Source organism: Chenopodium album, chromosome 16 (genome assembly GCF_948465745.1).
Source record: "Chenopodium album chromosome 16, dcCheAlbu1.1, whole genome shotgun sequence".
Lineage (NCBI taxonomy): Eukaryota > Viridiplantae > Streptophyta > Magnoliopsida > Caryophyllales > Amaranthaceae > Chenopodium > Chenopodium album.
The window spans coordinates 49,532,081-49,559,890 of NC_137849.1; the positions used below are offsets into that span (position 1 = coordinate 49,532,081).

The 27,810-nt window shown below is 32.9% G+C and overlaps 4 protein-coding genes and 1 pseudogene across 4 annotated transcripts; all 5 read right to left on the reverse strand.

Moving 5' to 3' along the window:
• Window positions 1–4,097: 4,097 nt before the first annotated feature.
• On the reverse strand, window positions 4,098–4,992 carry LOC145585813 (uncharacterized). Its single transcript, XM_081642529.1, has one exon. The coding sequence runs from the start codon at window positions 4,925–4,927 to the stop codon at window positions 4,289–4,291; it is 639 nt and encodes a 212-aa protein (XP_081498655.1). The 5' UTR covers window positions 4,928–4,992; the 3' UTR covers window positions 4,098–4,288.
• Window positions 4,993–7,044: 2,052 nt separating this feature from the next.
• LOC145584503 (uncharacterized) lies at window positions 7,045–7,566 on the reverse strand. The gene has a single exon (XM_081641329.1). It carries the CDS (start codon window positions 7,564–7,566, stop codon window positions 7,045–7,047), a length of 522 nt encoding a protein of 173 aa, XP_081497455.1.
• A 72-nt stretch (window positions 7,567–7,638) lies between these two features.
• LOC145584504 (uncharacterized) lies at window positions 7,639–11,446 on the reverse strand. The gene is made up of 3 exons (XM_081641330.1): window positions 11,411–11,446; window positions 10,283–10,369; window positions 7,639–8,321 (listed from the first exon to the last, which is right to left on the reverse strand). Exons 1-3 carry the CDS (start codon window positions 11,444–11,446, stop codon window positions 7,794–7,796), a joined length of 651 nt encoding a protein of 216 aa, XP_081497456.1. The 3' UTR covers window positions 7,639–7,793.
• A 737-nt stretch (window positions 11,447–12,183) lies between these two features.
• Window positions 12,184–14,767, reverse strand: LOC145585814 (ras-related protein RABA3-like). The gene is made up of 2 exons (XM_081642530.1): window positions 14,239–14,767; window positions 12,184–12,906 (listed from the first exon to the last, which is right to left on the reverse strand). The coding sequence occupies exons 1-2, from the start codon at window positions 14,478–14,480 to the stop codon at window positions 12,441–12,443; spliced, it is 708 nt and encodes a 235-aa protein (XP_081498656.1). The 5' UTR covers window positions 14,481–14,767; the 3' UTR covers window positions 12,184–12,440.
• Window positions 14,768–20,521: 5,754 nt separating this feature from the next.
• Window positions 20,522–22,611, reverse strand: LOC145585815 (AAA-ATPase At2g46620 pseudogene; annotated as a pseudogene).
• Window positions 22,612–27,810: the final 5,199 nt, after the last annotated feature.

Consider the following 27,810-nt stretch of genomic DNA (forward strand, 5'->3'; position numbering starts at 1 on the left):
TGTTCTGATTTGAGTTGGTTTGAGGATTACAAGTTAGTTAACAATCCTAATTGCACTATTACAGTCCCTGATGGCAGAAAAGTTGTTGTGAAGCATATAGGTTCTGTCAGATTGAATAATCAAATTACCCTTAGGAATGTGTTGCATGTTCCTGAGTTCAAATTTAATTTGATTTCAATCCATAAGTTGTGCAAGGATATGAACTGCAGAGTGTACTTTACTCATGATGAATGTTTCATCCAGGGTCTTACTCAGACAGAGACTTCAATGCTTCTTGGTAGTTTGAAGAGTGGTTTATACAACATTGCTGATAATTCAAAATTGGAGTCTTCATCTAAGTGTCTTACTGCTGTTGATGATGCAAAATTATGGCATTTAAGGCTAGGACATATGTCTTTTAGTCAAATGAAGCTTGTTAAGCCTGAGTTTAGCTATAATAAGTGTTTGAATAACACTATTTGTCAGATCTGCCCTGCTGCAAAGCAATCTAGGTTACCTTTTCCTAGTAGTTCTATTAAGAGTTCTGCTCCTTTTGAGTTGATACATATTGATGTATGGGGCCCTTATGGCATTAAGTCTCATAGTGGCTGTAATCAATTTCTCACCATTGTTGATGATTACAGTAGATTTACTTGGGTGCATTTACTTAAATTGAAGACAGAAACTGTCCAAATTTTCTCTGATTTTTGTACTTATGTTGAAACTCAGTTTCTCACAAAAATTAAGTCAGTTAGATCTGACAATGCTAGAGAGTTAATAGAAGGGGATATGAAGAAATTACTTGTTTCTAAGGGAATTTTTCACTACACTAGTTGTAGTGACACTCCACAGCAAAATGGAGTTGTGGAGAGAAAACATAAGCACCTTTTGGAGACTGCAAGGGCTTTAATGTTTCAGTCACAGTTGCCTGCAAAATATTGGGGTGACAGCATTATTTGTGCAGCTTACCTTATCAATAGAATGCCCTTGTCTGCTATTCAGAATGATATTCCTTTTGAAAGGATTTTTCAGAAATCTGTCAGCTTACAACACTTGAGAGTTTTTGGATGCTTATGTTATGTCAGCACTTCTAAGGTGCATAGGAGTAAGTTTGATCCTAGAGCTACAGCTGGAGTATTTCTAGGTTACTCAGTTTCTCAGAAGGGCTATAAAGTGTTGTTATTAGACAGCAACAAAGTTATCATTTCTAGAAACATTGTCTTTCATGAAAAATATTTCCCTTTCCATTTCATTCATAAATCTTCTTCACCAATTCATTCTGACATTTTCTTACCAGCACAATCTCATGATTTTTTTCATGATGATTATGTCTCACATTTGGATCAATTCTTATCCTCACAAAATTTCTCAGATGATTCTTCTCTCCCTTCCACACCTTTATCTACCTTAGATCATTCTTTATCTTCTGTTCCTCACATAAATTCAGACTCTTCTCTCCCTTCCACTCCACATCTTAACTCAGATTATTCTTCCTCTTCTAGCTCAGATTCTACTTCTTTCTCTTCTTCTCTTATCACTCTTGACAGTTCTGTTCCCACCATTCCTGAAAATCCTGTTCTTGATTTTACTCATTCTTTGCCCAGACAATCTTCCAGGCCACATAAATCACCATTTTGGCACAAAGACTATGTCTGTAATGCTAGTATTACAGGACATTGGTGCAACTTGGTTTCCTACTCAACCTATTCTACAGAACATAAAGCTTTTATTTCTCAATCTCAGCCTGTTCATGAACCAATTTCTTATGCTGAAGCTGTTACTGATCAGAATTGGGTTGAGGCTATGTCAAAAGAAATCAAGGCCTTGACTGATAATGGAACATGGGATTTGGTTACTCTACCCAAGGATAAAAAGGCAATTGGGTTCAAATGGGTTTACAAAATCAAATTGAAGAAAGATGGGACTATTGAGAGATATAAAGCTAGATTGGTTGCAAAGGGTTACAATCAGAAGTATGGCATTGATTATGATGAAACATTTTCACCTGTTGTGAAAATGGCTACTGTGAGGTGTCTCCTTGCTTTGGCTGCTTGTAAACATTGGACTATCTTTCAATTGGATGTCAATAATGCCTTTTTGCATGGGGATTTGTGTGAAGAGGTTTATATGAAGGTTCCAGATGGTGTTCCCAACCCTGACAACAAAGTTTGTAGATTGAGAAAAGCTTTGTATGGACTTAAGCAGGCTTCAAGGCAATGGTTTGCCAAGTTGGTTCAAGAAATGATTCTTTTGGGATTTGTTATGTCTCAATATGATAACAGTCTTTTCATCAAGAAAGAAGCTGCAGAGATCACTTTTGCTGCTGTTTATGTAGATGATATAATCATCACAGGAACTTCTATCTCTTCTATTGAGCATTTCAAGCAGCATTTACACAACAAGTTCAGTATTAAGGATCTTGGTGTGCTGAACTATTTCCTTGGCATAGAAGTTGGTTATGTTCCAGAAGGGATTGTTTTAAGTCAATCTAAGTTCACCAGAGAGTTGCTTGATGAAGCTCCCTTTGATCTCTCTAAAAAGGCTATAACTCCTCTGCCTTTGCATCTGAAACTGTCTGCTGATTCTGGTGATCTGGTTATGAATGCTGAAGTTTACAGGTCTATGGTTGGTAAACTCAACTATCTTACAAATACTAGACCTGACCTTTCCTACACTGTACAGTGTTTGAGTCAGTTCTTACAGCATCCTAGAACTTCTCATTTGGATGCTCTACATTACACTCTCAGATACCTTGCTCATACTCAGAGTCAAGGTATAATTTTAAGGGCTTCTGATAGCTTGACTTTACAAGCTTTTTCTGATGCTGATTGGGCTGCTTGTGCTGACTCTAGAAGGTCTATAACTGGTTACATTTTTCTCTTTGGTAACTCTCCTATTTCTTGGAAGTCAAAGAAGCAAAGCACTGTCTCTAAATCTTCAAGTGAATCAGAATACAGGGCTATGGCTGCTGCTTCTTCTGATGTGGTTTGGATGGTTAATTTGCTTGAAGAAATGGGTGTAACTGGTCTGAAACTTGTCACTCTTCACTGTGACAATCAATCAGCTCTCTATATTGCTAAGAATCCTGTCTTTCATGACAGAACGAAGCATATAGAAATAGATTGTCATTTTACAAGGGAGAAAGTGTTGGAAGGCCTACTGCAATTAACTTATTTGCCTACTCAGTCTCAGTTGGCTGATGTCTTTACTAAGGTCCTTCCTGCTGCTCAGTCTCAGGAACTTCTTTCCAAGTTGGGGCTGTTTGATCTTACATCTCATCCACCTCCAACTTGAGGGGGGGTGTTGAACTATATGTGCTGCCTTGGCTGATCTCAAAAAGTTCCAGAAGTTTTCTGCTCCAGCTCAGCTTATTTCTCCACGTCAGAAAGTTTGTTACAAAGTCATAACAGAATTCTGTTATAATTCTGTTATGACAGCAGTTTCTAGATTAATTTGTTTCCAGTATATATAGAGGTTATGACCTCATTTTTATGTATTCATTACACACAAAAAATACTTTCTCTCATTAATCAAAAACCCCCTTTCTATTTAGCTGATAGTTTTTCTCTCGTTTTTCCTATGTTTTTCCTGAGCTTAATTTCTGCTGATAATCAAAAATAACACTTTCAGTTATAAGTTTCATGACTTTCTCCTAATCACCTCATGTACTTAATCCACTTGAAAGGGAAATAAGGAGAATCCTTTCTATGAGCGAATTTGATCCTTAATGACCTTAAACCATAAGAATATGGGGACAGAAATAATATTACTATTCCACTATCTCAACAACTCCTATCATACTTCATAAACAATCTTACGTGCTATAATACTTGTAAATACGTTAATTTTCTGTGTGTATCCTACATGTGTTAGACGTGTACCACACAAACACACACTATAAATGAGTTTGAGTGTTAACATGTAAATATATAACCATTAATAGTTTTATAATTAACTATCAACAACGCTTACAAATAAGTCAAGACTCACAAGAGTCAAAACAAACTAAAAATATCACTCATGACACTAACAAGCACCACTGCACCACATAAGGTGTGAGTTGTGACAACCAGAAATAATGTTGTCCATTATTCAATATTACAACACAAAGTCCCAACTTCTTCAAAATAAACATCAATACATACAGATACCAAGCTAAGTACTTATATTATACAAGAAATCACTCCTCTTGTAAACAAATCAAACTCAAACATTGCTTATTAATCAAACCAAAGCATGATGAAATAAACAAGAAGTTTAATTATAATTTCCTTAATAATAATAATAATAACAACTAGTATTACATAATCTAAGACATCCTAGAAGTTGGAGCATGAGAAATAACACCAGAAGTAGTGGTTAGTTGATGAAAAACCCTCAAAAACTCATCAAGAACTTGTTTAACCAACTCAACACTTTGTCCTTTTTTAACCAACATCTTAACTAACCCAACCAAATGCCCTTCAAACTTAGCCTTCTCCATCAACTCCATAACAACTTCCCCCTTTTCTTTCTCCTCCACCCACTCATCCTTCATAAACATATTCACTTTCACATCGCTGTTTCGAAACACGAGTCTTAACAGCCTCCTCACGTCCTTCTCAACCTTCAAAACGGTGCCGTTTCTTTGGGATATCTCCAAAAGCGCTGCGGCGTATCCACTTGCTGCTCGGCGGTGGATTGACGCGCGTGGGGGTGATAGTCTTGCGGATGAAAAAGGAGAGGGGGTCTTTTTTTGGGAATAGGAGGAGAAGAGAGGGGTAAAGTTGTCTTTTTGTGGGAGGGAGGAGATTGATGACGTGGCGGTGGTTTTTGCGGCGGAGGATGGGTGGTGGTTGTGGTTGTGGTGGTGGTGGGGTGAAAGATGAGTGGGTTTGAGGTGGTGGTGGGGATTGAATGGTTTAGGGACTTGCAAGTTTGTTGAAATGGAGCTTGAAAAGGTATCCATTTTTGTTAGCTTTGGTGGTTCAAAGATTTTCTATTTTCCTTTTGTATTTGTTCAATTGTTCGAGATAAGATTCTAGGAAATAAAGTTTTTTTAAACAATTTCCAAAAGGCAAAAAATTCTTTTTTTTTTTTTTTTTTTTTGGTATGTATACAACAAAGGACAAAAAATAAGAAAGGGTCACTTTCTTGAAGCTAAGTTGTCAATCTTCAAGGCTTCAAATAAATCATTTTCGTGAAGTGTTTGGCTACGTGTGTGCAATGTTTGTGGTTAAGATGTCAATATTGCAATTAATTAGTTAATTGTTTAATTAATTAGTTTTGTCTATACACCATTGAAGTTTCTACCCAGAAGAAAAAAAGTGGTGGATATATTTGAAGCAATAACTATATGGAATACTCTAGAAATATTTGCTTTAATCATCACCCTATACTTTTGTATAATAATTATTATTATAATCCGTGAGTGAAAATTAAAATTTTTAAAAATTAATATTATAAAAATATATTCGTACTGAATTATTTAAAAATAAATTCTATTGTATGAAGGGCCTGTTTACAATTACTGAACCGAGCTGAACTGAACTAAATAGAGTTTAAATGAATATTTTATGAGAGAAGGAAATTAGGAGCTGAACTGAACTGATTTGAGCTGAACTGAACTTAACTGAAATTAAGCTGAAGTGAACAGGTCCGAAGTACATTTTATTTTGTACTATTACAAAACAATTTTATTGTGCATTATAAGTAAATGTTTATATGACTATTGATTAATATTCAATTACTCTGTTCATCTCAATTTACCTAGTCCTATATCAATTTTTAGGAAATATAAAGACAGAAATTTAGAATGCTTAGATAGAAAATTTAGGGTAAGTAATTTGAAATAAAAATAGTATTTTCTCCCAAGAAAAACACAAAAAACAAAACTAATAACTAAGGGTTCGTTTGGCATCGTTTTCAGTTTTCAGTTTTTTGTTTTTTCAAAACTGAAAACTGATTTCAGTTTTTGATTCTTTGTTTTTAAAAACTGTTTTCATTTTTCAGTTTTGAGTTTACAATCAACTCTCAAAATACTACCACATCATTTATAGCTTTAATCAACTCTTATATATACTACCTATAATTATTATTTATTATTTTTTTTAAAATTTTTTTAATAGCTGCATATTTATTTTCACAAAAAAAAAATATATACATATATTTCAATAATAAATTTATTGATCGAATAAGGTTGTAACAAAATTTAAAGGAACAACTACGGAAAAAAAAAAAGTAACAATAAAATAGTCAAATGCAATGTAATATTTATTTTTAGTTGAAGACTTTCATTATGAATTTTGTCTTTCCCACAATCGTGTTGCCAAACGATCTCGAAACTGAGCCATTCTTTGTAGTTCTTGTTGACTTACAGAAGGAGTCACTAGGTCCTCGGATCCATTATTGTTTCTTGCATCATCTTCTAGTTCGACATTTTCATCTGCATACTGTATAAACAAAGGATCTCCGTCCTTGCACATTTTGATGAAATTGTGGATAACACAGCACGACAAAATTATATATTTTTGTCGTTTCAAGTCATATGAAGGCATATCTCTGAGAATGGGAAATCTAGCTTTTAATACCCCAAAACATCTTTCAATAACATTTCGCAATGAAGAATGTGTATAATTAAATATTTCCTCAGGACCTTGTGGGCTCGTTGCTCCTCTATAATCACGCAAATGATATCGTTCTCCACGATACGGTGAAAGAAATCCTGGCATATTTGTATAGCCTGAGTCTACAAGATAATACTTTCTAGTAGGAGGCATCGGAAACTTGGTCTCTTCAACATTTGTAATTGTTTCCCAAAAAATTCTTGAATCATTTGCCGAACCTTCCCATCCAGCCATCACAAATGTAAATTTCATGTCAAATGAGCAAGCACACATTACATTCATCGTAGGCTTTTTTTCTTTTCCACGATAGGGAATTTGATCATCTTGTGGCACACGTGCTGATACATGAGTTCCATCAAAGCTCCTATGCAATTCTATAATAAATCGTTAAATTCAAACTACATACTTTAAGAATTAATACATAGATAATATGTATAAATTAAAAATTAATGACAAAAAATTATATTACCTTGAAAATCGGATAGTATCTTGGGTTATTTTTTATTTCAGGAGGTGTTTCGTCAAATGCCGGAGGAACAATCCAATGCTTCGATAATGATGCAATGGCATACAAAACCTTTCGAAAATGGCGGTGAGTAGATTCTAAGGAATGTTGAAATCTATCCGCTATAAGTCTGTGCCTCGAATTATGAGAAATAATAAGAAGAAACATTGCAACCTGTTCTTGAATTGATATAAATTTGGAATCTTTCAACTTTTCCCTTTTTTTCAATTCTTCACACAAGCTAATAAAGATCTCAGGAGTCATTCGAAGCATATCATAACATGTCATTGGATGACCGTTAAGCAATTCAAGGACATATTGGTGACCTGTTAACTTTGAAATTCTTTGCAAACGGGGTTTCTTTTTAAGGAACCCATTATTTTGTAAGTTAATATAAATTGTCAAAATTTGTTGAAAATCTTCCTCATCAGAATCCGATAAAATTTCTTCAATGTCGAGATCCATAACTGTCTGCATTTTTTACATATAAATGTTATGAGCAAGCAGATAGAATACTATCAGTATATATAAATGTTATACGCAAGCATATAGAATAAGATCACCATTATTACTCTTATTAAATCAAACCCAAATACAAAATCCAAAAAAAAAAAAAGCATACTTACGACAAGATCTAAATTGAGTTTAAACACTCAAACATGCATTATTGAAGGGAAAAATAATTTGTACTAATGAGATAATGCTTAAAGGTTGAGCACAAAATCTATCTTCCTATCATTTGGAAATCTAAGAAACATTTTCCTCCACAATGGATCATCATGTATTAGTTTAGTTGCCTTTGCAAATGAAGCTCCATCAATTCCCTCAAGAGCACTTAGTGCATTTACACATTCCATGAGCAAATCATGATCCTCCTTGGACTGATGCCCACCTTCATCATCGCCATTAAATTTTCTCTCGATAAGTTCAAGTTTTTTCTTGGAATTTTCACTCATTGTAACCAAGGCATCCGCCATTGCTACATTAACACTTTCCCTAAGTTTCTTACGATTGACATTAGACTTGATTTTTTTGTTTTTAGGACCCTCTTCACATTGTTTTCTTGAGTCACCCCCTTCTCCATCTGTGTCATCTTCATCCTCACTCTCAGAAGGGCTTTTAGTAGAAGGATGTGAATTAGCACCAGTAGCGGTTGTATCCCCATAAATTGTGCATAATTTATCATAATGCTTACATCCCTTCTTTCTAAAAGTTTTGGCAGACTTATGTTTCTGTAACATCCATACATTCACATCAAATATCACAAACATAAAATCTTATTAGTTTAAAAATGTCCCTACTTGATCCATAAAAGAATAGAATAAAAATAAACTTATTGACAATTACCTCATACAATTTTTTCCATACAACATCCTCAGCAGAAAGTTGAAAAGTCATAACATTGTATCCCATTCCAGTTTCTTGTACTAGTTTACTAAATTCCTTCCACCTTTGTCTTAGTTGATTATATTTGTTCTTAAGTTGCTCTTGACTATAATCCTTTTTTGTCTTCTCCTTTAGCTTTTGCTTGATAAGCCTCCAAGCTTGCTTGGTTAGAGTGGTTGTTGGTCTATTTCCTTTTTTTACCTCCTCCTCTATCAAGCTTATAAGGTAAGATTCAATATTTTCATTCCATACTCCAACTACTCCAGTAGATTCAATCTCAACAACTTCATCTTCGCACTCATCATTTTTCAAATTTGACATCTATAAAGTAATTCACTATTAGACATAATAATCATCTAATTCAATGAAACAACCAATGTGCAGCAACTAGAAAAACAAGAGCACAACATATCCATTTGTCTCCCATTACCATTATGTTAAATATACAAACTTCATAAAGCTAGAACTGATTTTATATAAGCTACCTTGGCATATAACTCTAATAAACTATACCACAAATGAAACTCCTCCACTAAATAAGAAAGGGGTGTAAAATACAACAATCCACACTAGTACTCTAAGCAAAACACACTAAACTTCCGTGTCTACAAATTACTAAAGCTCCAAAATAGTAATAGCTTGCTAATACCAATTAACCTAATTTGATAAGCACAAATACATAATACCCTGCCAAAGTGTTAATTCCAGAAAAAAAATGACTCAGTGACTAGTTTATTTTAAGATTTAGAACAGATATGCTCTAAAGTGTAGGTTTCTGATTTCTAAGCCAAAAAGAAGGAACAAGCAAAAAAGACATGCAGATAGAAGATAGGGTGATAGACTCATAATACTCGATTCAACTAGGCTGAGATTGCCACTACATATTACAGCAAATTGACACAACACGTAAACTTATGTTATTAGTTGTTACATAGCTCACATTCTTATTCAAATTCATACATACTATCCAAGTATAAAGTAAGTTTCTGGGAGCCAAGACTTGCCACAAGGTATTAAGAGCATAGAGTAGAAAAATGTTTGATAAAAAGAAATGATCTAACATGCTATCCATCCCAGATCACCCAAAACCATAGGTGGGGGGAAGGAACAACCGCTTACCGGCTGATTCAAGTACCTGTTGGTAATTCAGTACTAACAAAGTAACAATCGATATGCACATTCAAGCAATAAATTTCACAAAGCATAAAGTCAACCAACCATTAAAAACTATACAACATCAAAGCAAAACAGATTTATGATATCATTATTTCTCGTTATCCAAATTTACATACAACAAGGGTTAATTTCAATCTTTCTTGCTAATCACAGCAAGATCCAACAAAACATTAAAATGCAAAGAAAACCCATTAAAATTAACCCCAAAACAAAACAAACCCGCAAATTAAAACCCCTCAAACCCACATTAGCCTAACCTGATCATTTTCAACATGATTGACGCACCCACATTGCGGACACTCCTCGAAATTATCAATAGGGAAATTAGCAGAAGCAATTCCAACAAAAAACTCAAGTTCATCATCATTCCTTCTCACTTCAACAATATTCAACCAAACGAAGAAAACCTTAACACTAACCCCAGTAAATTATATACAAATTAGACAAAGAACGATTAAAATTAAGAAAAATAACGAACAAAGATCACCAATTTTGATCAGAGAAATTGAATACAACGAAATTTTTAAGCAACAAAAGCATCAATAAATTTGTAAATTGAGAAAGAAAAACAGGGGAAAACATTGTGATTATAAAGAAATTAAAAGAAAAGAGAGAGGAGAACGCTCTATACCTGTAATTGCTTGCTCCTTGAATCTTGAGAATTAAGGTTTGAGGAAGAAAGATGAGATACTATGTGAAGGAGATGAGTACTACGACGCTTTGATAGGGGAAAAAAAAAACAAAACCTCCAAAACTGCTTTGAGGTGTTTTAGGTTTATCGTTGTAATTTTTACAAAATAGCTGAAAAGTTGTTTTTTTAAGCTATTTTACCAAACACTGTTTTGTTTTATTTTGGGGGTAAAAAACAAAAAAACCAAAAACAGCAATGATGCCAAACATACCCTAATCACTGTGGTTTTCTGCTTTTTGGTTTTTTTTTTTTAAAAAAAAATAAAATCATATGATATATATCATATAATGAATAAAAAATTAGTCAAACTTATTAAAATCATCATAATTTTGAAAACCGACAACAGAAAAAGTGAAAACACTTTTTTTTTTTTCAAAAAGACCGAAAAATGAAAATAAAAAAACGATGTCAAACAAGCCCAGAACAATGCGTTATTTTGTTGATCAAACAATTAAGAGTACTCCGACGTAGCATATAAAGGATCATAGGCCCATGGATAAAACATCAGTGTTTAGTGCAGGCTATGTTAATCAAATTATATGGGCTTCATAATGTAGCCTCATATGCATAATTATTATCCATACGATTAGGCCCAAGTGGTTTACTTTTGTCCTATTGGTCTTTTAGGAGTCAGGCCAATTAAGTCTATTAAGACCAAGATATAAATGACCTTTTAATGAACCTAGATTAGGAGTTACTTTTGTCCTATTGGTCTTTTAAGAGTAGGTTATATGCCACATGTAAATGAGTGTTTTTATTGATTGAATTAACTTTTGCACTTTGATTATCTTTCTCAATTTATAGCACGTCTTTGTTAAGAATAATATACTAGTAAATGTGAGTTGTATCACATTGAAACAAGTAGAGAATGACTTGAATATTCAAATTATAGTTTAGAAGTTACTTTCCCCTAATGTTTTTGACAAAAATACTATCCACTGATTTGTGTATGCTGACTAGCTTACAGATTTTGTATCTCCTCTTAGAAGAAATACAAATACATTCACTTTCACCAATTTTAAACGCGTGACCTCCTAGGTTAGAGACTACTCATAAGAAAAAACAAACATCTAAAATCTTAGCAAGCGAGCAAGGCAATTTCATATTTTCATGCGCATGCTATAATCAAAATAATCTAGATGCCAACTTTGGTTGGTGTATTGACTTTAGAGAGTGTTCATAATTATATGTGAGACTGTGAGATTGGGCAAGGTAAACTGAACACATCTACTCCGCAATTCCGCTTACTTTGGGTAAATTTCACCTAATATATTTTGACAACTAACACCTTTGGTTTAACACCTCAACACAGGTGTACCTAATCTTTTTGCTTCATCATGATTTGTACTTATAATTCATTCTAAGCTTCTTTCAAATAAAGTAACATGATCAATACACATGGGAATGATCAATTACAACTAACACATACATCTCCTATTTACAATTACAGCAAAGTCTTTTCTTTCAATTATTTCTATCATGAAAAGGCCTGTACTTGAACTCACAAACTCTATTACAATACTCGTATAACAGTACTCCTTTCTAATTTTGTATGTTTACATGAGTGCCCAGGCGTTCTAGTTATTCCAAATGGTGTTATTTACCTAACTTGTTTCCCGCGTAGACTGGATTAAATGCTCGAGATATTTGGTTGATAGATTTCAAATGGGAAAAAAGAGTTACCCTGTATTTTATTTAGTCAATTGAGTTGGACAATGATAATAAAAGAAAGAAAAAGAATTAAAATTCAAGTACACAAATCAAGCTTTATCATGGAATTTCATGACAAATGAATTGTCATTAGATATTTAGATTGGATTGAGTAGTAGTATTGACAAGAATTTAGAATCAACTTAGTACAGAAAACATTCACATAATTGTACACCTATGATTATCAAATGTGATTGTTTAGAAAATTCTCATGTAAAATAGGAGATCAAATCATCAACTACCCCAAATTGGAACTTCAAAGTGAAGCATACCAAATGATCCCAAAATGTAACAATTGTCACACCCACATTTTACAGCTTCCTTTGATTCACTATGTCCATGTAAACAAACTTTGCATAAAAATCCACAAACTGTTCAATCACAAGCATTAGCAAGAACAAGAGGACAACTTCTTCATCTCACTGATCTCGAGATCAGACCCCGCTATAACATCGATTTTCGAGCCTTGTAATGTAACTGATCCATTGCCATTCATTTGGCTCCCTCTAGGAGAATCACAGTCTAAGGCCTTCTTTGAGGCCATATTGCTATATATCTCCTCAAGTACTCTAAAGAATGCACTCTCCACATTGTCACCACTTAATGCTGATGCCTCTGAGAAAAATAAGCCCTGATCTTGTGCAAATTCCACTGCATCTTCTGTAGGGACCGCCCGTTTATCTTCTAGATCCGCCTTGTTTCCGATTAGCATGATCACGATCGAGCTATCCGCGTGGGCCCGGAGCTCGTCTACCCACCTTACTACATGATCAAATGTTTGCCTCTTTGTTATGTCGTACACTACTACTGCCCCTAGTGCTCCCCTGTAGTATGCACTTGTTACTGCTCTGTACCTTCAAGTTTTTAACAAATACTGTAAATATCAGCTTCATATGCATCATAAATTTGTAATTTTTTCCCTTTTCAATGAAATTAATCTTCTAATTGTACAAATTATTTGATGGTCCCGAACCATTTATCTTAGAAATTCTTATAGTACGAAACATACCTGAAACACACATTGGGCATGTAATAATGAACTTGCAAATAAATCTAATACGGAGTACAGTATAAAATTGAATTTTAGGAATGTGGTTTAAACGAGGTCCATCCATATATGAATGGTGTGAGTTTACATGTAAACAACTGTCTAATGTACAAATTGTCTCATCAAAGAATGACATCGGATCAGGAAGTTGATCTGCTAGTCTAGTCTGCTACTGTAATTAATCACATATCCGACAAAATTATGGCCGTTACAAACATCTTATTAAAATTTGTATTTGCAATTAATACATTATCAAATATCGATCAATGTTTCACCTTATTTAAACAAACTAAGACAGTCTTTACTGACTACTGTATTACAGTGTACAGTATCATGCTATACAGTTTGATGTGTGACATTGGATGCTTGTAATAAAATAAAAAATAAAAAAACACGAGTATAGTTTAGTTAAATATGTAGAAGTTCAGATTTCAGAATCATATTTGAAGCATATTGTTCAAAAATACTTGTATCATTTTATCAACATAGGTTTAACATTGACAAATTTGAAAGTCAAAATGTTGCAATTAAAAGAGCACTAAAGAAGTTTATACGTATTCATAATTAGTTTTTGGATGAAATCTCATGTGCGCGTATAAATGGTCTAGTTTTTCTTCCATGTCGACCATGTGTATGAAAATTCCGGTATTTAGAGGCAAGGGTTTCGACAAAGAAGAAATACTACGTAACTACAAGATGTGACTCAAAACACTTGTCCAGTATGCTACTGCCAAGTGCCAAAATGCAGGGATAAGATTTATTCATTGGCTTATTAAATCAGTTATTTATACATTCATTGAATACGTCTATTTATGTAACAAGTTAGATAACTAACAGTAGGCGACTTAGCCTAACTCATATTTTAATCCTAAAACCATAGATAGATAAATCTAAGTAGAAGCACGCACTTAATTATACATCAACTACCTCTAGAGCACGCCTATAATAATTTTATTATTGACCACAAGAACTTATCCACTAAATTAAGAAAGTTGGTTTTAATTTGTTATCCCGTGTTTTTGTCAATCAAACAACTGTGTGCTTTTCTTCATTGAAAACGCGTAAATCAAACAAATACTTGTAAACATAAACAAATATAGCAGCAAGATTGAATTGAAGAAGAGAGAAAGAAGGTTACCTTTCTTGGCCAGCAGTATCCCAGATCTGGGCTTTGATGACTTTGGATTTAATAGTAGTAGTTCTGGTTTGAAATTCAACACCAATAGTAGACTTTGAATCAAAAGAGAATTCATTCTTTGAAAATCTAGCAAGTAACTGAGATTTTCCAACTGCTGAATCTCCAATCACAACTACTTTATACACATAATCTATTCTCATCTCCTTCACCCCATCTTCATACCCATTCATCTCTCTATTCATCTATCTTTAACCAAAAAAAATTAAAATTCACCTTCTTATATACTTTATCTTATGCAATAATAAGAAGATGAACATGTGTTTTTTTAATGCTAGTATGAAGCATGTAAGTAACAAGAATATACTATATAGTTGAAAAATGAATATATATATTTAGTGGGAGCAAGTATAAAGATTAAGAGGACCCATCAAAATATATTTGTTGAGAGCAGAAAAACAACAAAATTAAAAGAAGATTGAGAAAAAGCTTGAAAAAAAGGAAGAGAAGAGGAAAAGCAAGTGTTGAGTCATGTCCCACTATTGTAGTAGTATCAATTATGGTATTTAATGTTAGAACCATAATAGTAAATGTTGTTTTTGGTTTGTCAACTATCTGTCATTAGCCTACTACTCCGTATTATTGTTACCTGCATGAGCTTATTCAACTTTAATCATAATAATAATTCTGTTTTTAATTTAATTATAGTAGTATATGCTTTTGGGATATGTATTTTGGATTTGGGTCCACTAGAGTTGTTGTACGTACTATACAGAGTATGTATTTACCGAAGTTTATTTTGTGGCTTGATTTGTGCCTATATATCTGGAGTTTTGTACTTAAGCCCAAGAGGAACTTCCCTTTTGGTTTTCACTTTTGAAGTAGGTTTATATAATTGTGACCATTAGAATACAAATATGTGATGTTTCCGGAAATGTCATGTGAATTGAAAGAGCATGTGCTTTATATCGAATGAATTTGATCAATTTGTATTATTTTTTATTTAGCACAGAGTAAAATAAATTTATAAATTAGAATTTTTAAAGTATGATTAAACTTTTGGAATCTAAGACAAGAATCGTCTTATTGAGTGAGTCAAGATTTTCTCATAATATAAGTATTTATCGCCTATGTTCAAGATGAATTGACAAGGCCATATATGTTATGTTCATCGCAATTTCAAATGCAATATGAATTGTCAAAATGTCATTGCACTAACGACACACATTATCCAAAAGACCCAAACAAAATTATCTGAAAAGATATTAACATTGAAAAATTGGTTGTGGATGATTGGCATGATCCATAATTTCAATTATTAGGGAGGTATGTATAACAGCTATATACAGGTATAAATCTGATAATTACAATACACAAACTAGGGGAAAAAGCTAGGACAGGTACTCGTAGTATTTATACAAATGAAGTTCAATTATCATTGCTCTAACATAAGTAACACAAAATAAAATGTGGGGCCTAATAAGATAATCATAAGATGCTAATTATAAAACTTAGATATAAACTGGCCTGGTATTAATTAAGATCTGAGACATTCCATGTTGAGGCATTTACTAATTTTCATGTCTGGCTTTGTTTTCCTGAAAATTCTTAGAACTTTTACTATGCTGCAGTACATCTGTACATCTTCAATTACTATACTGTGAGCACAATTTCCAGCGCCTATACATACATAATTAAATGGTTAGTGGATGAGATTTTGATTCTTCCTACGGAGTACTTTATATTTCATGTACTCCGTATAGATAATTGTTGTTCTGTACGGAATAGGAGATATTAAGCGTTATAAGTATTAGTTTAATACTACTCCGTAGTTTAGATGACTCGTGTAAGTAACTTGCTAATTAATTATAAGAATATGATATGAAGTATTGTACTAAATATCGTCTTTTTGCATACTAAACGTCTAAACTTTAAACTTGTTCTAAATGATAGACAAGTCACTTCTTCCTTACTTGCGAAGATTTCAACTTGAAGTGGGAAAACTTTTACAATTTCTTTAGTTCATGTCCTTTTAGTTTCCACCGTTGAATTGGTTAGTTCCATATATACGGCTAAAATAAGTACTATTGAAGATTTATGTCTTGTCTTAATCCTCTAATAAGTACGTAATGCCCTTTTATTTTCTTTTTATTCATACTTACTTCATCTCGTGGATCTTGCAAAAGAGAATACGTAGTAGAAAAAGAAGGAAAAAATAAAAAAAGATTCACTCATTTGAAGAACACTGTTTTTTTAAAGCCGTCAATTTTGGCACATAAGCTCACAAATTTTAATCTTCTGTACCGACAATGGTTGGACTAAATAATTATGGCAGTCAAATCACCGCATTCGAAAAACAAAATAAATAAAATGATAAATTATATGGAGTCTCACATCTCTTATTTATGTTTGTGTTTAAGAAGCAGAGTTTAAAAATTTTATATGCATCTTTGTTTATGTCTTCTGGCATAATGTAGCTTAGTCTATCTTAAAAGCGTAACATGGACAAGTTATAAGTTTTTAGGTTGCATTTTCTTCACTTGAATGACTGTCACCATATATATCAAACTTGATTAGATTTGATCAATTCCAAACACCTAATTAAACCTCTTTGCATTATGTTGTATCATGTATGCAAAGTTATTAAAGGATAATCCAAATTACAAAATCCACTATTTTCAAACATATATAGACGATGGAGTTTAAACTTATGACTTTAAGATCACAACAAAATGAGTTTCCGACCATCTTGACCATGATACAGAGTAATTCAAATGGTTTATTTATGGGGTACGAGTTCTTTCGGACCATCTACAAAGATTTCCCATATAGAACTAGCCCACAACGCCAGAATGGATCTTCGTTATAATAAAGTGGACTTACGATCTAAGATCTGCAATTAGCATCGCTGGGGAAAAAAAAAAATATAGGGTTGGACATTTGAGTTTTAAGGAGGCCCAAAAACAAGCCGTACGAGTTTGAGATTGAGAGAGCCCAATAATCAAAGGTAGAAAGGCCTGTTTGCATAATCGAGTTTGAAAGAGATGATCAACCATTATATATAGATTCCATGGTACTTGTAAATTTTTTATTTATTTTTTATTATAGTTTCCCCTTAAAAAAAAAAGTACAAGTACATCATATATAGCCTTTATGTCCATTAAAAAAAATAATAAAATATATGGCTTTGTTTTTTTTTTTTTTTTTTTTTTTAATATACAGTAGAATAATTTGAAGTTCTTACATCAACAAGCTAATGATTGGAAATTAAAATGAGATTCCAAGGCATCGCCTTTTTTGTAAAGTTTTTGAGAAGAACATGTAAATTTGATAAAAGTTGTAAACAATGTTTTAGAGAAAAGTTGACTAAATGAATGACTACAATTTCATGCTCATTCGCCAAATTATTGAATAAAATAACGAATATCCCAAAGTTCAGTTTAACATATGTTTTAATATTGTAAACAGAAAACAATATGATGCTTAATTTATTAATTATTAAAATAGACTAACATCTTAAACTGAAAGTCAAATGATTGACCTAACTACTACAACCCCCATCAAATGTATGAGTTCATACGGTATGACATTGTGACATAGTTGATCCACAACTTCATCTAGTGTATGAATTTATCTCTAAATTCTAATGTATCACTTTCCATTGGTCTATGCTTACTTAATCAATTCACATGTAATCACCAACCTCGGAATTTTATACTATCCTTTGAAATATTGATTGACCTCAATTTTGTCCTCCAAAGTTCATTCGTATTCATGTACATAATACTTGTATCACACGGAGTAATAACTACGAGCAAGCTCAAGTGCAAGTGATGATCAGATACCGACTATACGAGTGAACAAAAGCTGATGATGTCGCACAAAGATGTTTTTCTCTTTAATCTTTAAACAGGAGGGAGGAATCCTGAATCCTGATGTCCTATAATGTAAAGAGAAGATGTGAAAGAGGAGTTGTCGTGTAATACATGTCGTGGTTGTGGTTGTAATTGACTATAGTGCTTCAAGTTTGGAATGACAAAGAACATAAAAAGCAGCCAAATAACTAAAAATAACGTACTCACGTAATGATGAGACCCATTGAAAGGTGGGCACTCATCTACTTTGGTAGGGGTCAGGAAAAGGCTTAGCTTTTCGTTTTATTTTCTTGGGCTATTTCAGCTTTGAGTCTCAGCCATCCCATTATTGTTCAAGGACTACGGACCACATCATTTTATAAAGTTTCATGCAATTTTTAAACCACTCTACTCCATATTTATATTGGATTATTGGTGGTTACTTGGTTATTGGTCACATTTTTTAAGGACTAAAATTTAAAAAATTCGTTGGTGTTTTAAATTTCTTGTACAAATTTTACTATATATATAAAGAACTAGCTAGATAGACAAGCAAACGTGTCAAAATTTCTCGAATTAAATCGTTTTTCGTGACTAGTTTTTGTCAATTTTACTTAAAGATAGGTGAATCAAGTTACTTCATATTTGATAAGCGTTGCTAATTTAAACATGTGAATATAGTAAGGCAAATTTTATCTTGACGTGGTTAAAAATGATTCTAAGGCACTCTGCACAAGTAACTAAATAAAGATTTCTAATTACATAGTATTAAGACTATTAACTGCTTGAAAATCTTACCCTTTTACCATTTGATTATATTTTATAGTACTACAGTACTACTCCCTCTATCAAAAGTTAGATCATTTTGGCCTAATTTTAGTCTCAAAATAATCGACCCATTTGCATTAAAATACCCATCAATTTACAACAATATTTGTGCAAAATTAGATTCCCCATAAAATTTTGTTTTTGCATGTATTTTTAATACTCTATCTCTCTACTTTTTTACAAAGCCCATGTAAATTTATTTTTCCAATATATTTTTATTTCTTTTTATTCAAGTTTCTTAATAACCGCGAAATCAACCTAAAAGGGTAGAAGTTTTGAAAATGGGGGGAGTATATATTTTCACTACTAAAATTGGATGATTACCACTAATAGATTAGTCATATTATGTGATCATTGAATACTCCAAGACTATAGGAGTAAATATGGCATTCTAGCACAATGTTTTAGAAAACCTGTTGAAATCCCCTCAAAATAATCTTGATTAAACTAGTGGAGTACTAACAGTCTCGCACTACTGTATGATACTACAAGACAACATGATCAATATATGCAACTTTGTTTAACACAGCTATAATGCCACATAATTTACCAGCATTAGCTACTTTATGGTTCCAACTTCCAAGAGTTACCAGGGTTTAGGCCCAACCAATTATCTTAGATTAAGGGTCAAAACTTGTGTTTATTGGATCAACAAATCTAAACTGTGACTATTGTCAAGTTATACCCAGATTTCCAAAAAAAAAAAAAAAAAAAAAAATTAAAAACATGGAGATTTTCTAAACCAACATCAATGTATCATTTGGTAAGTAACTAGACTTTTTTAGGTAAAATTAGATACTTCTATTTACAGCATTCTCATATCTTGACTTGCACTCTTTCATCAATACCATACTTAAAAAAATATATGGTAGGAAGTAGATGTTTTACATGGATAAAATTATGCTGATACTTTGATAGTGTTGGCATAAAAAGCATTAGGCATACCATATTACACATCTTGGACTAATAATATGTTTAATACATACGCAAAATTTAGAAAATGATTTTTGTAATAATATCTTTAAAATGTACTCCGTATGTGATATTCGGGGAATGATTTTTCTTCAATATAGGTGAGAAGTTATATGGAAGAAAATTTGAGTAGAAGGGAGAAGTACATTGATGTAAATCTGATTCCAGATAGAGAAACAATTAGATATTTCAATCAAAGTTGGTCATGACATTGAAAGAAGGTGTTTAAAATTTGATGAGCTAAATTAAATCATCATGTGCATTTATCATTTATGATTCAGAAAGTAGCTCATCAACTTTTAAAAAAATTGCCCCTTTTACATTTAAGATGTCAAACTTCAAAGCACTTTTTAACGCAAAATTAAATACTCACTATACGTACATAAATTGCACTTATTTTTGCAAAAATAATCACCAATACATATGCTGAATTATAGATGAAAAAATAATCACCAATACATATGCTGAATTAATTAATTATAGATGATCAAATTTCAATCTCCTTAACAGAGGTATTAATTCAATTTCGAACTTCATATACATTGAATTATCCAATGCAAATGCACCATTTGAGGATGCTACTAATTCTTTTATTTAGCCAGAAATAGAAAACTACTGTAAAATCTACAACATCTGAAATTCTTTTCTATACTTGTTTAAAGTAAAAAAATAATCATTTACAATCCCCAATCTATCATAGGGTTCAACTTTAACCCACAATTAACAAAAAGGAAAAAAAAAAAAAAAAGTATGCTAAACATAAACTTCTAAAACTAATTATACAGTCCAACAAATTTTAATAATAATAATAGTACTATGAACAATTTGAATAATTGAAAATCATGAGTTTTTTCCCATGTTCTTCCACCTTCCTGTTTCCCCCCTCCATTTTTTTTTTTTTTTTCTAACTTTTGTACCCCAAAAAATTTCCAATATTATTAAATATATTCCTGTAAAAACCATTTTTTACAACACAACCCAAAAATAAAATGAAAAAAAAAAAAAAATCAACCTGAGGCGTTGATGATCACGTACCCAAATCGAACGAATCAGATTTTCTGCCACTTTTTCTTGTCAAAAACCCATACAATTTCCTGATCTCTTTCACACCATCTCTACACCCAATTCCTGCAACTGAGTCAAACGGCTCATCCACCGATTCCCTTGCTGACCGGTACCCGTTTTTCGGCGTACCCTTGCAACTCTCTATAACTCCGTTACTATACGACGTCGTTTGCAGTGCATTAATAACCGATTTTATCGCCCGACTCGGCGAGTTCCGATTTACCATCATTAACTCACCGATTTCAGCCGGACTCATTGTAACACCATTGTTGAACATTTCCTCCACTTGAGAAAACAATTTATGTTCTCTCACTCCTAAATAATTACTCGCCAAATTCTTGAAATTGTTAAAATCACACAAAGGGAAATAAATATGAACATCAACCCGACCCGGCCGTAGTATTGCCGGGTCAATATCTTCCTTCGTTGTCATGGTGAACACCATCACCCTTTCCTCGCAGCAGGAGTTAACCACTCCGTCCATGAAATTGAGTACGCCGGAAATCGTTACCGCCGCCGAAGACGACGGCGACGAGTTGTTTTTTCCGGCGACGTATTTGTCGAAATCTTCCACGAGAATTAATGATCTAGGGCTTGTTTGAAGGAGGAGGAATTTAAGGTCTGAATCACCTGAAACTTTGGAGATATCAAGGTCGTAAACGTCGTATGATAAACTCTTGGCCATCGCAGCGACGAAGCTTGATTTCCCTGTTCCTGAAGGCCCGTAAAGAAGGTAACTCCGCCGCCAAACGCGGCCAAGTCGGTGGTAATACTGCTTCGATTTCTGAAACGTTTCGAGATCGGATTTGACTTTGTTCTTCAACTCGGGATCCATTGCAACTGTCTCGAACGTTGCCGGGTGAGAAAACGGCGTCGTTTTCCACCCAGAAGAGGAGTTTGTGTACAACCGAATGTCCCTCACACGGTGGTCAATGTCGTCGGAGACAGTGTGGATGTGTTGGAGATAAGGTCGCAAAACGCGGCGTTTGTCGCGTTTTCTGATCTTGAGGAGGAAGGATTTTTCTGCGGCGGTGTCGGATGAAACGACGTCGAATGTCCAAATAAGACGAGCGCCGAGGAATTCGTCAACAATGGTTTGATTAGGGTTAAGAGAGAGAAGGATGTCGGTGGGTTTAGAGCCGGAAATTAGGTTGGTATAATCAGAGTGTTCCAACGATTCAAGGGAATTAAGGTAGAGAGAAACTCGCCGGAAAAGTTGGTTTTCCTGGGAATTATCGTTAAACTCCGGGACTTTAAGAAATTGATGGTCGTGAAATTTATCAGAGATTAATCGCCACCATTTTTTGAATTTAGATGTTCGAATTTTTCGTTTAAGGAATAATCTAAGGATTACGAGGAAGATTATGGTTGTAATTACGGCGAGGATAATCCGCCGGAAATCGGTGATCATTGTAATTGGAAGGGTGGATTGAGGGGATTAATGGTAGGTGGGCATTTTAAAGGGTGAGATTGTTGATGGGTTTAAGGAATTGAGAAAATGGAGAGGGAAGTTGAGAGAAGGAAGAAGAAGAAGAAGAAGAAGTCAAGAGTGAAGGGAATGGAGAATGGGGGGGTGGAGAGAGGGAGAGTATAAGAGAGGAATAATAGATTCGCTGGACTACTCCCTCGTCATTTCCCAGCTACTTGACAGCAAGGACATATATATGGTAGGACTATTTATTGTTCTCTTTTTTTTTTTTCTAACTTATATTTGGGGTCATTTTATACCCATACACTCTTTTACAAAAATAATTAGTAAATTCAAAAAGAAAAGACATTGGGATGGGATGGGATGGGATTTCTATTTTTTAAGGAATGCTACAAAATTAATTTACTACATTGATGAGTAAATTGGGCTATTTCTTTCTATGATTATGTTTTAAACTTTCGATGTTACTCTTCTTAACTGTGATATGTGGTGAATTGTGTTAAGCTTTTAATAATGAAAGGGTGTGCGTCTCCTAATTTCGAGTAGAGAGTAGGCATAACCGCATAAGTGGTGTTGAGATCTCAATATCTTTGTAATGGTCCGTATTGATATAATGGAATTTATTGCTACTGAATCAGATGAACACGTTGAAATTGAGGATAAAGATGTGATTTAATGGATGTTGCCAATAAATAAAGATGAGCTTGAATGACTCAATTGCCGAAATTATTCTGTGGGCGTGTTGGTCACTAGTTTTTGCCAAGAATTATACATTTATGCTATATGCAAATAAGGCTATGGGCACTAAGCTATATGTACTTATTAATTGGAGCGTACACCACATGTGCAAACCATAGACATAGAATATGCATGTGGCTAAATGGCTAATGGTATATCACAACTTCACAAGTCCAAAGCTTTGAAGTACAATAACACTCTGTATAATTTAAGTTTATGAGTAATGAGTTCATAACAAAAAAATGTAGGGCTAAAAGCTCTTGATTTTAAGTAAGTAAACGCTACCTAAGACTGAAGTTCACCCCAACACACTGTAATTAACATTCAATAAAAACATTAAAATGTATTGTTTTCTTTTTTTATAATGAACACTTCTTAAGTAAGTACCCAATGAATTTTTAACAGTAACTGAGGAGATTAAAAAATGAAAGATAGTGGAAGACTGGTAGAAATAGAATTTAAACATCTGGTGGGAATTTAAAGACGGTCGATCTCACGTGAGAAACAGCCTTTAGTGTAATCTTCTACAGCTAATTAAGTTAAGCATGGAAGACTCTCCCCACGTTTCAGATTTGAGTAGTAATTATTTACGAGGAATCTCATCAATTGCCTAATTATTCATTATTCACTACGTACATTAACACACATTACCGTGTGTCAGGATATATTAGAATGGCTTTTATGTTAATCTAATCAATCTTTGTGACCTTAAATCCATATCAACTTGTAATTTTTTATTATTAATTTGGCTATTTATTGTCACTATGCAAGATATGTATAGCTCCTCTTCTTGAGATACTTACAGCTTAGAGTGAGGATATTCATTAGCGTAATAAGGAAATAACGCCTATATTAAAAAATGATATTACTATGTAACAATGTGCAAGAAGTTCAATACTTCCTCCGTTTTTTTTAGTTGACACCATTTGATTTTTACACTATTTACACAACACAATTTGACTCGTTTTTGTGATTTATAAATACGATAAAATATATTCATTTGGGATCTTGTTTGAATCGTTTCAATGCACATTTTATTAATATCTATTTTTTATAATTTTACAATTTTGATAATTAGAGATATTAATCGTTAAAAATGGGCGTTGGCAAGCGTGATAATAAAAATGTGTCAACTAAAAAAATAGAGGAAGTATATTGTTAGTGGTTTTCCACAAGCCAATATAATCGGTTAGAATTGATTTACATCAATAACATAAATGCTCAAAAAAAAAAAAAGGCTCAATACTATATAATATCGATTATCATTTGTTTTTATGAATAAATTTCAATATATAATCGTGAAAAGCGTGCAATGTTTTATGTGAACTATCGGAATTTATTATTGTATTATATTAATTGTTCGAAATTGTTTTTCAAAATCCAATGTCTTTAGAGGAAAGTACACAAAGCAGGAGAGCATGGCTCTAAAAAAAAAAGTCGATCAATATCAAATTTTTGGACGTGACACAACACACAACTACACAAGAATCATTAATGGTCTTTGTTTGTTACAAATATAGTACTCCAAAAGAGATTAAGATATTGGACAACTTTACTGTACCGTTTATTTACTTATTTTGGGATAATGAATTTTACGAATTACTGTGTATTTAGAGTGATTAGCCCCTTAAGTCCATACTAAAATTTTAAATTAGACTAAAGATGTCTCATTAATCATGGAGTATTCATTAACATTACCATAATTCAAAGTTGGCCATGTGATGATAAGATATTTTGGCCTTGTATTTTTGTTGGCAACGAGGAACAAGTGCTTGCTGCTTGGTTTAAAAATTGGACTCTGTATCCTTGTCCTTCATGTTGAATTTTTTATCCACATCATAAACTTTGCTACATGATGGGAAAAACATTATAAATATGGAGTATCAATAAAGTCAGCTTAATGATTTTCACCTTTCAATCTTTAATCAAATCAGCGCCTCTATCCCATTATCAATTAAATTATTGAGACTAACTAGAAGCTAAGCGCCCCTTTCCCATTACCAATAATCACCATTCACATTTTACTAAATATAGTAAGTTGCACCATGCTCGACTGCTGTATGTTGACGCATAGATTTTAATTTGTACTCCGTACTTCGTATTAATTAGTTAAGTGTAAATACAAATATATTCACTTAACTAATATGAAGTAACAACATACGAGTAACTTTGTAGAGTTATGTAACTTAAAACCAAAACTACATCTAATGTAGCTCTACTTTGACAAGTTAGTAGCTACAACTATTAGATAATTGCAAGCTAGGACTTATCTTGAGCCATTGTGGATGCTCTAGGTGAATCGCGCTGTCTACCCTCCGGCGGCTTACCCTATTAAAGTACTTACAAGTTACAAATTGCATGGTGTAAAATGCATCTTCGAAATGGGGTTCCCATTAAAGAAATAGGGAGGGGATCGGAGAGAAGCTTGGTCTGAGCTAGCTAGGAATTGCAGGGTCCCTTTTCCGTCTTAAAGAAGGGCTAGCTGGATTTTGCAGGGAACCCCATGCAACATTTATGGCCACCACCATTTTTCTACTTACAATGCACTCCTTAATTGTATATATGTAAGATAATCACCCATAGCTTTTCAAGTTTTTGCCTCATCACTATTACAGGATTGTAAATAATTTCGGATCAATAATTTAAGAAGAGTTAAGTGTATGATTATATTATATAAAATAAGTTAATATACGAGTGACATTTAGTGAATATAAAACTTCATTTATAATAACAACATATATGCTATATATTATAAACGGTTTTTGATAATAGGATCCACCCTTTTTTTTTTTAAACAACCCACAAAGGGGCACAACTTCTCATTCATCAAAGAAATATCATCAGTAACAAGATTACAAATGCTTGAATTAATAATACGGTTTTTGATAATAGAATCCACTTTGATCATATAATAATACGGAGTAAAAACTAAAGGGACGTTCCTTCAAAAAAAGTTGGTTTCCTTCAAAAAAAAAAAAAAAAAAAAAAAACTAAAGGGACGTGATTGACTTAATACTTTTAAGTCCTTGGTATAAAGGCATAAAGCCATCCTGATTCTTGAATATAGAATTATTGTGACTTTCCAAGATTAGCATATATATGGCCCTGATTTGATTACATAAATTCCAAGATTAGCAAGTATATGACTCTGATTTGATTACATAAATTCCAAGATTAGCAAGTATATGACTCTGATTTGATTACATATAGCTTTCAAGTTTAATTCATAATTTCCGTGTTAAAACCGTAGCCAAAAACTTGCAAATTTTATCATCAAAGTATAATCCTAAATAAGATATCAGTATGTGATAGGGATAATCAGATAATCTTGTTGGAAAGGCATGTTCTTGTCTTTTTCAACTAAAAACTTTTCAAAGAAAGCTAACTAACCTACCATTTACACTTTGCTAAATAAGCAAGGCTTTGTTATCCACGGTTTATTAATTAACCACCCCTTAATGCCGCGTGTAATCATTAAATATATTTTCTATAACAATACTCCGTATAAGTTTTAGGAAAATTTGTTAAAAATCATCTTATAAAAACCAAATTTTATTGAAAACCATCTTCTAAATTTTTTTTTTCAAAGCACACCTATTTTAAAATTTTTTTTGTCAAAACACACCTGTTTTTAAAAAAAAATTGTTAAGTCCCACCATTCCCCTGGATTCCAACTAATTACTTACATTTTCGGCGTTGACTAACATGTGCACCTCAAGTGACCCGCTTAACCCCACTTTTCTTTTACTCCCCCCCCCCCCCTTTCCCTCCATTCATTCCCCTCTTCGTCACTCCTCTTTATCATAATTTGGTTTTTATAGCCTTTATACAATTGCACGGAAATGTAAGTGACGAAGGGGGAATGAATGGAGGGAAAAGAGGGCAAAAATAATAGAAAAGTGGGGTTAAGTGGGTCACGTGAGATGCACATGCTAATGAACGTCGGAAATGTCAATCAATAGTCGAAATCCGAAAAGTGATGAGATTTAACAAAGAAAATTTTAATCATGTGTGCTTTGACAAAAAAATTTATAAGATAATTTTCAACAAAATTTGATTTTTATAAGATAGTTTTCAACAAATTTTCCTAAATTTTATATTTATCACGAATACAAAATTACATATTATATCGATTAGAGGATTAGTGCTCGTTATCAATGTTTAATACGGAGTATTTTTTTTCTTTCATGCAATTTTTATATTAGTCATCGTATGCCTCTATCAGGGATGCATTTAGCATTCTCTTTTAATTTTAAAAGTTTCACCATTTTTTTTTCTTCCCAAATACATTGTATATATTAACTGCCGCCCTAGCTCATCCATTTATATACTAGTATGTCATATTTGATGCGAAGTATATTTAAATAAGATCATACTCGTATTTACTAAATAAAGATACAAAATGACAAATATGTAAACATGATTTCCCTACCTTATAAAAATACTCCATATGAGATAACTCTTATAAATTGTAAAAATACTCCATATGAGATAACTCTTATAAATTATATTTGGACAATTATATCTACTGAAATGTTCGTTTACTCATTTGCCCTTATTAATTGTTAATTTTTTTTTATTTTATTTTTTTACTCAAAGAATAGTGTGCAGACATTTTTACCTTATAAAAATTATTTGTTTACATATTTTCCCTCAATAATATTGCCAATAACATCATATCGAAATAGG

Coding starts and splice junctions, on each gene's coding strand:
- LOC145585813 (XM_081642529.1), bottom strand. CDS start 4,927: ATGGATACCTTTTCAAGCTCCATTTCAACAAACTTGCAAGTCCCTAAA.
- LOC145584503 (XM_081641329.1), bottom strand. CDS start 7,566: ATGCAGACAGTTATGGATCTCGACATTGAAGAAATTTTATCGGATTCT.
- LOC145584504 (XM_081641330.1), bottom strand. CDS start 11,446: ATGAAATTGCCTTGCTCGCTTGCTAAGATTTTAGAT. Junction 10,370..11,410: donor CGCTTGCTAAGATTTTAGAT/GTTTGTTTTTTC, acceptor CCCCTATCAAAG/CGTCGTAGTACTCATCTCCT. Junction 8,322..10,282: donor CAAGGAGCAAGCAATTACAG/GTATAGAGCGTT, acceptor TGGATGTTACAG/AAACATAAGTCTGCCAAAAC.
- LOC145585814 (XM_081642530.1), bottom strand. CDS start 14,480: ATGAATAGAGAGATGAATGGGTATGAAGATGGGGTGAAGGAGATGAGA. Junction 12,907..14,238: donor GATACTGCTGGCCAAGAAAG/GTAACCTTCTTT, acceptor AAAAACTTGAAG/GTACAGAGCAGTAACAAGTG.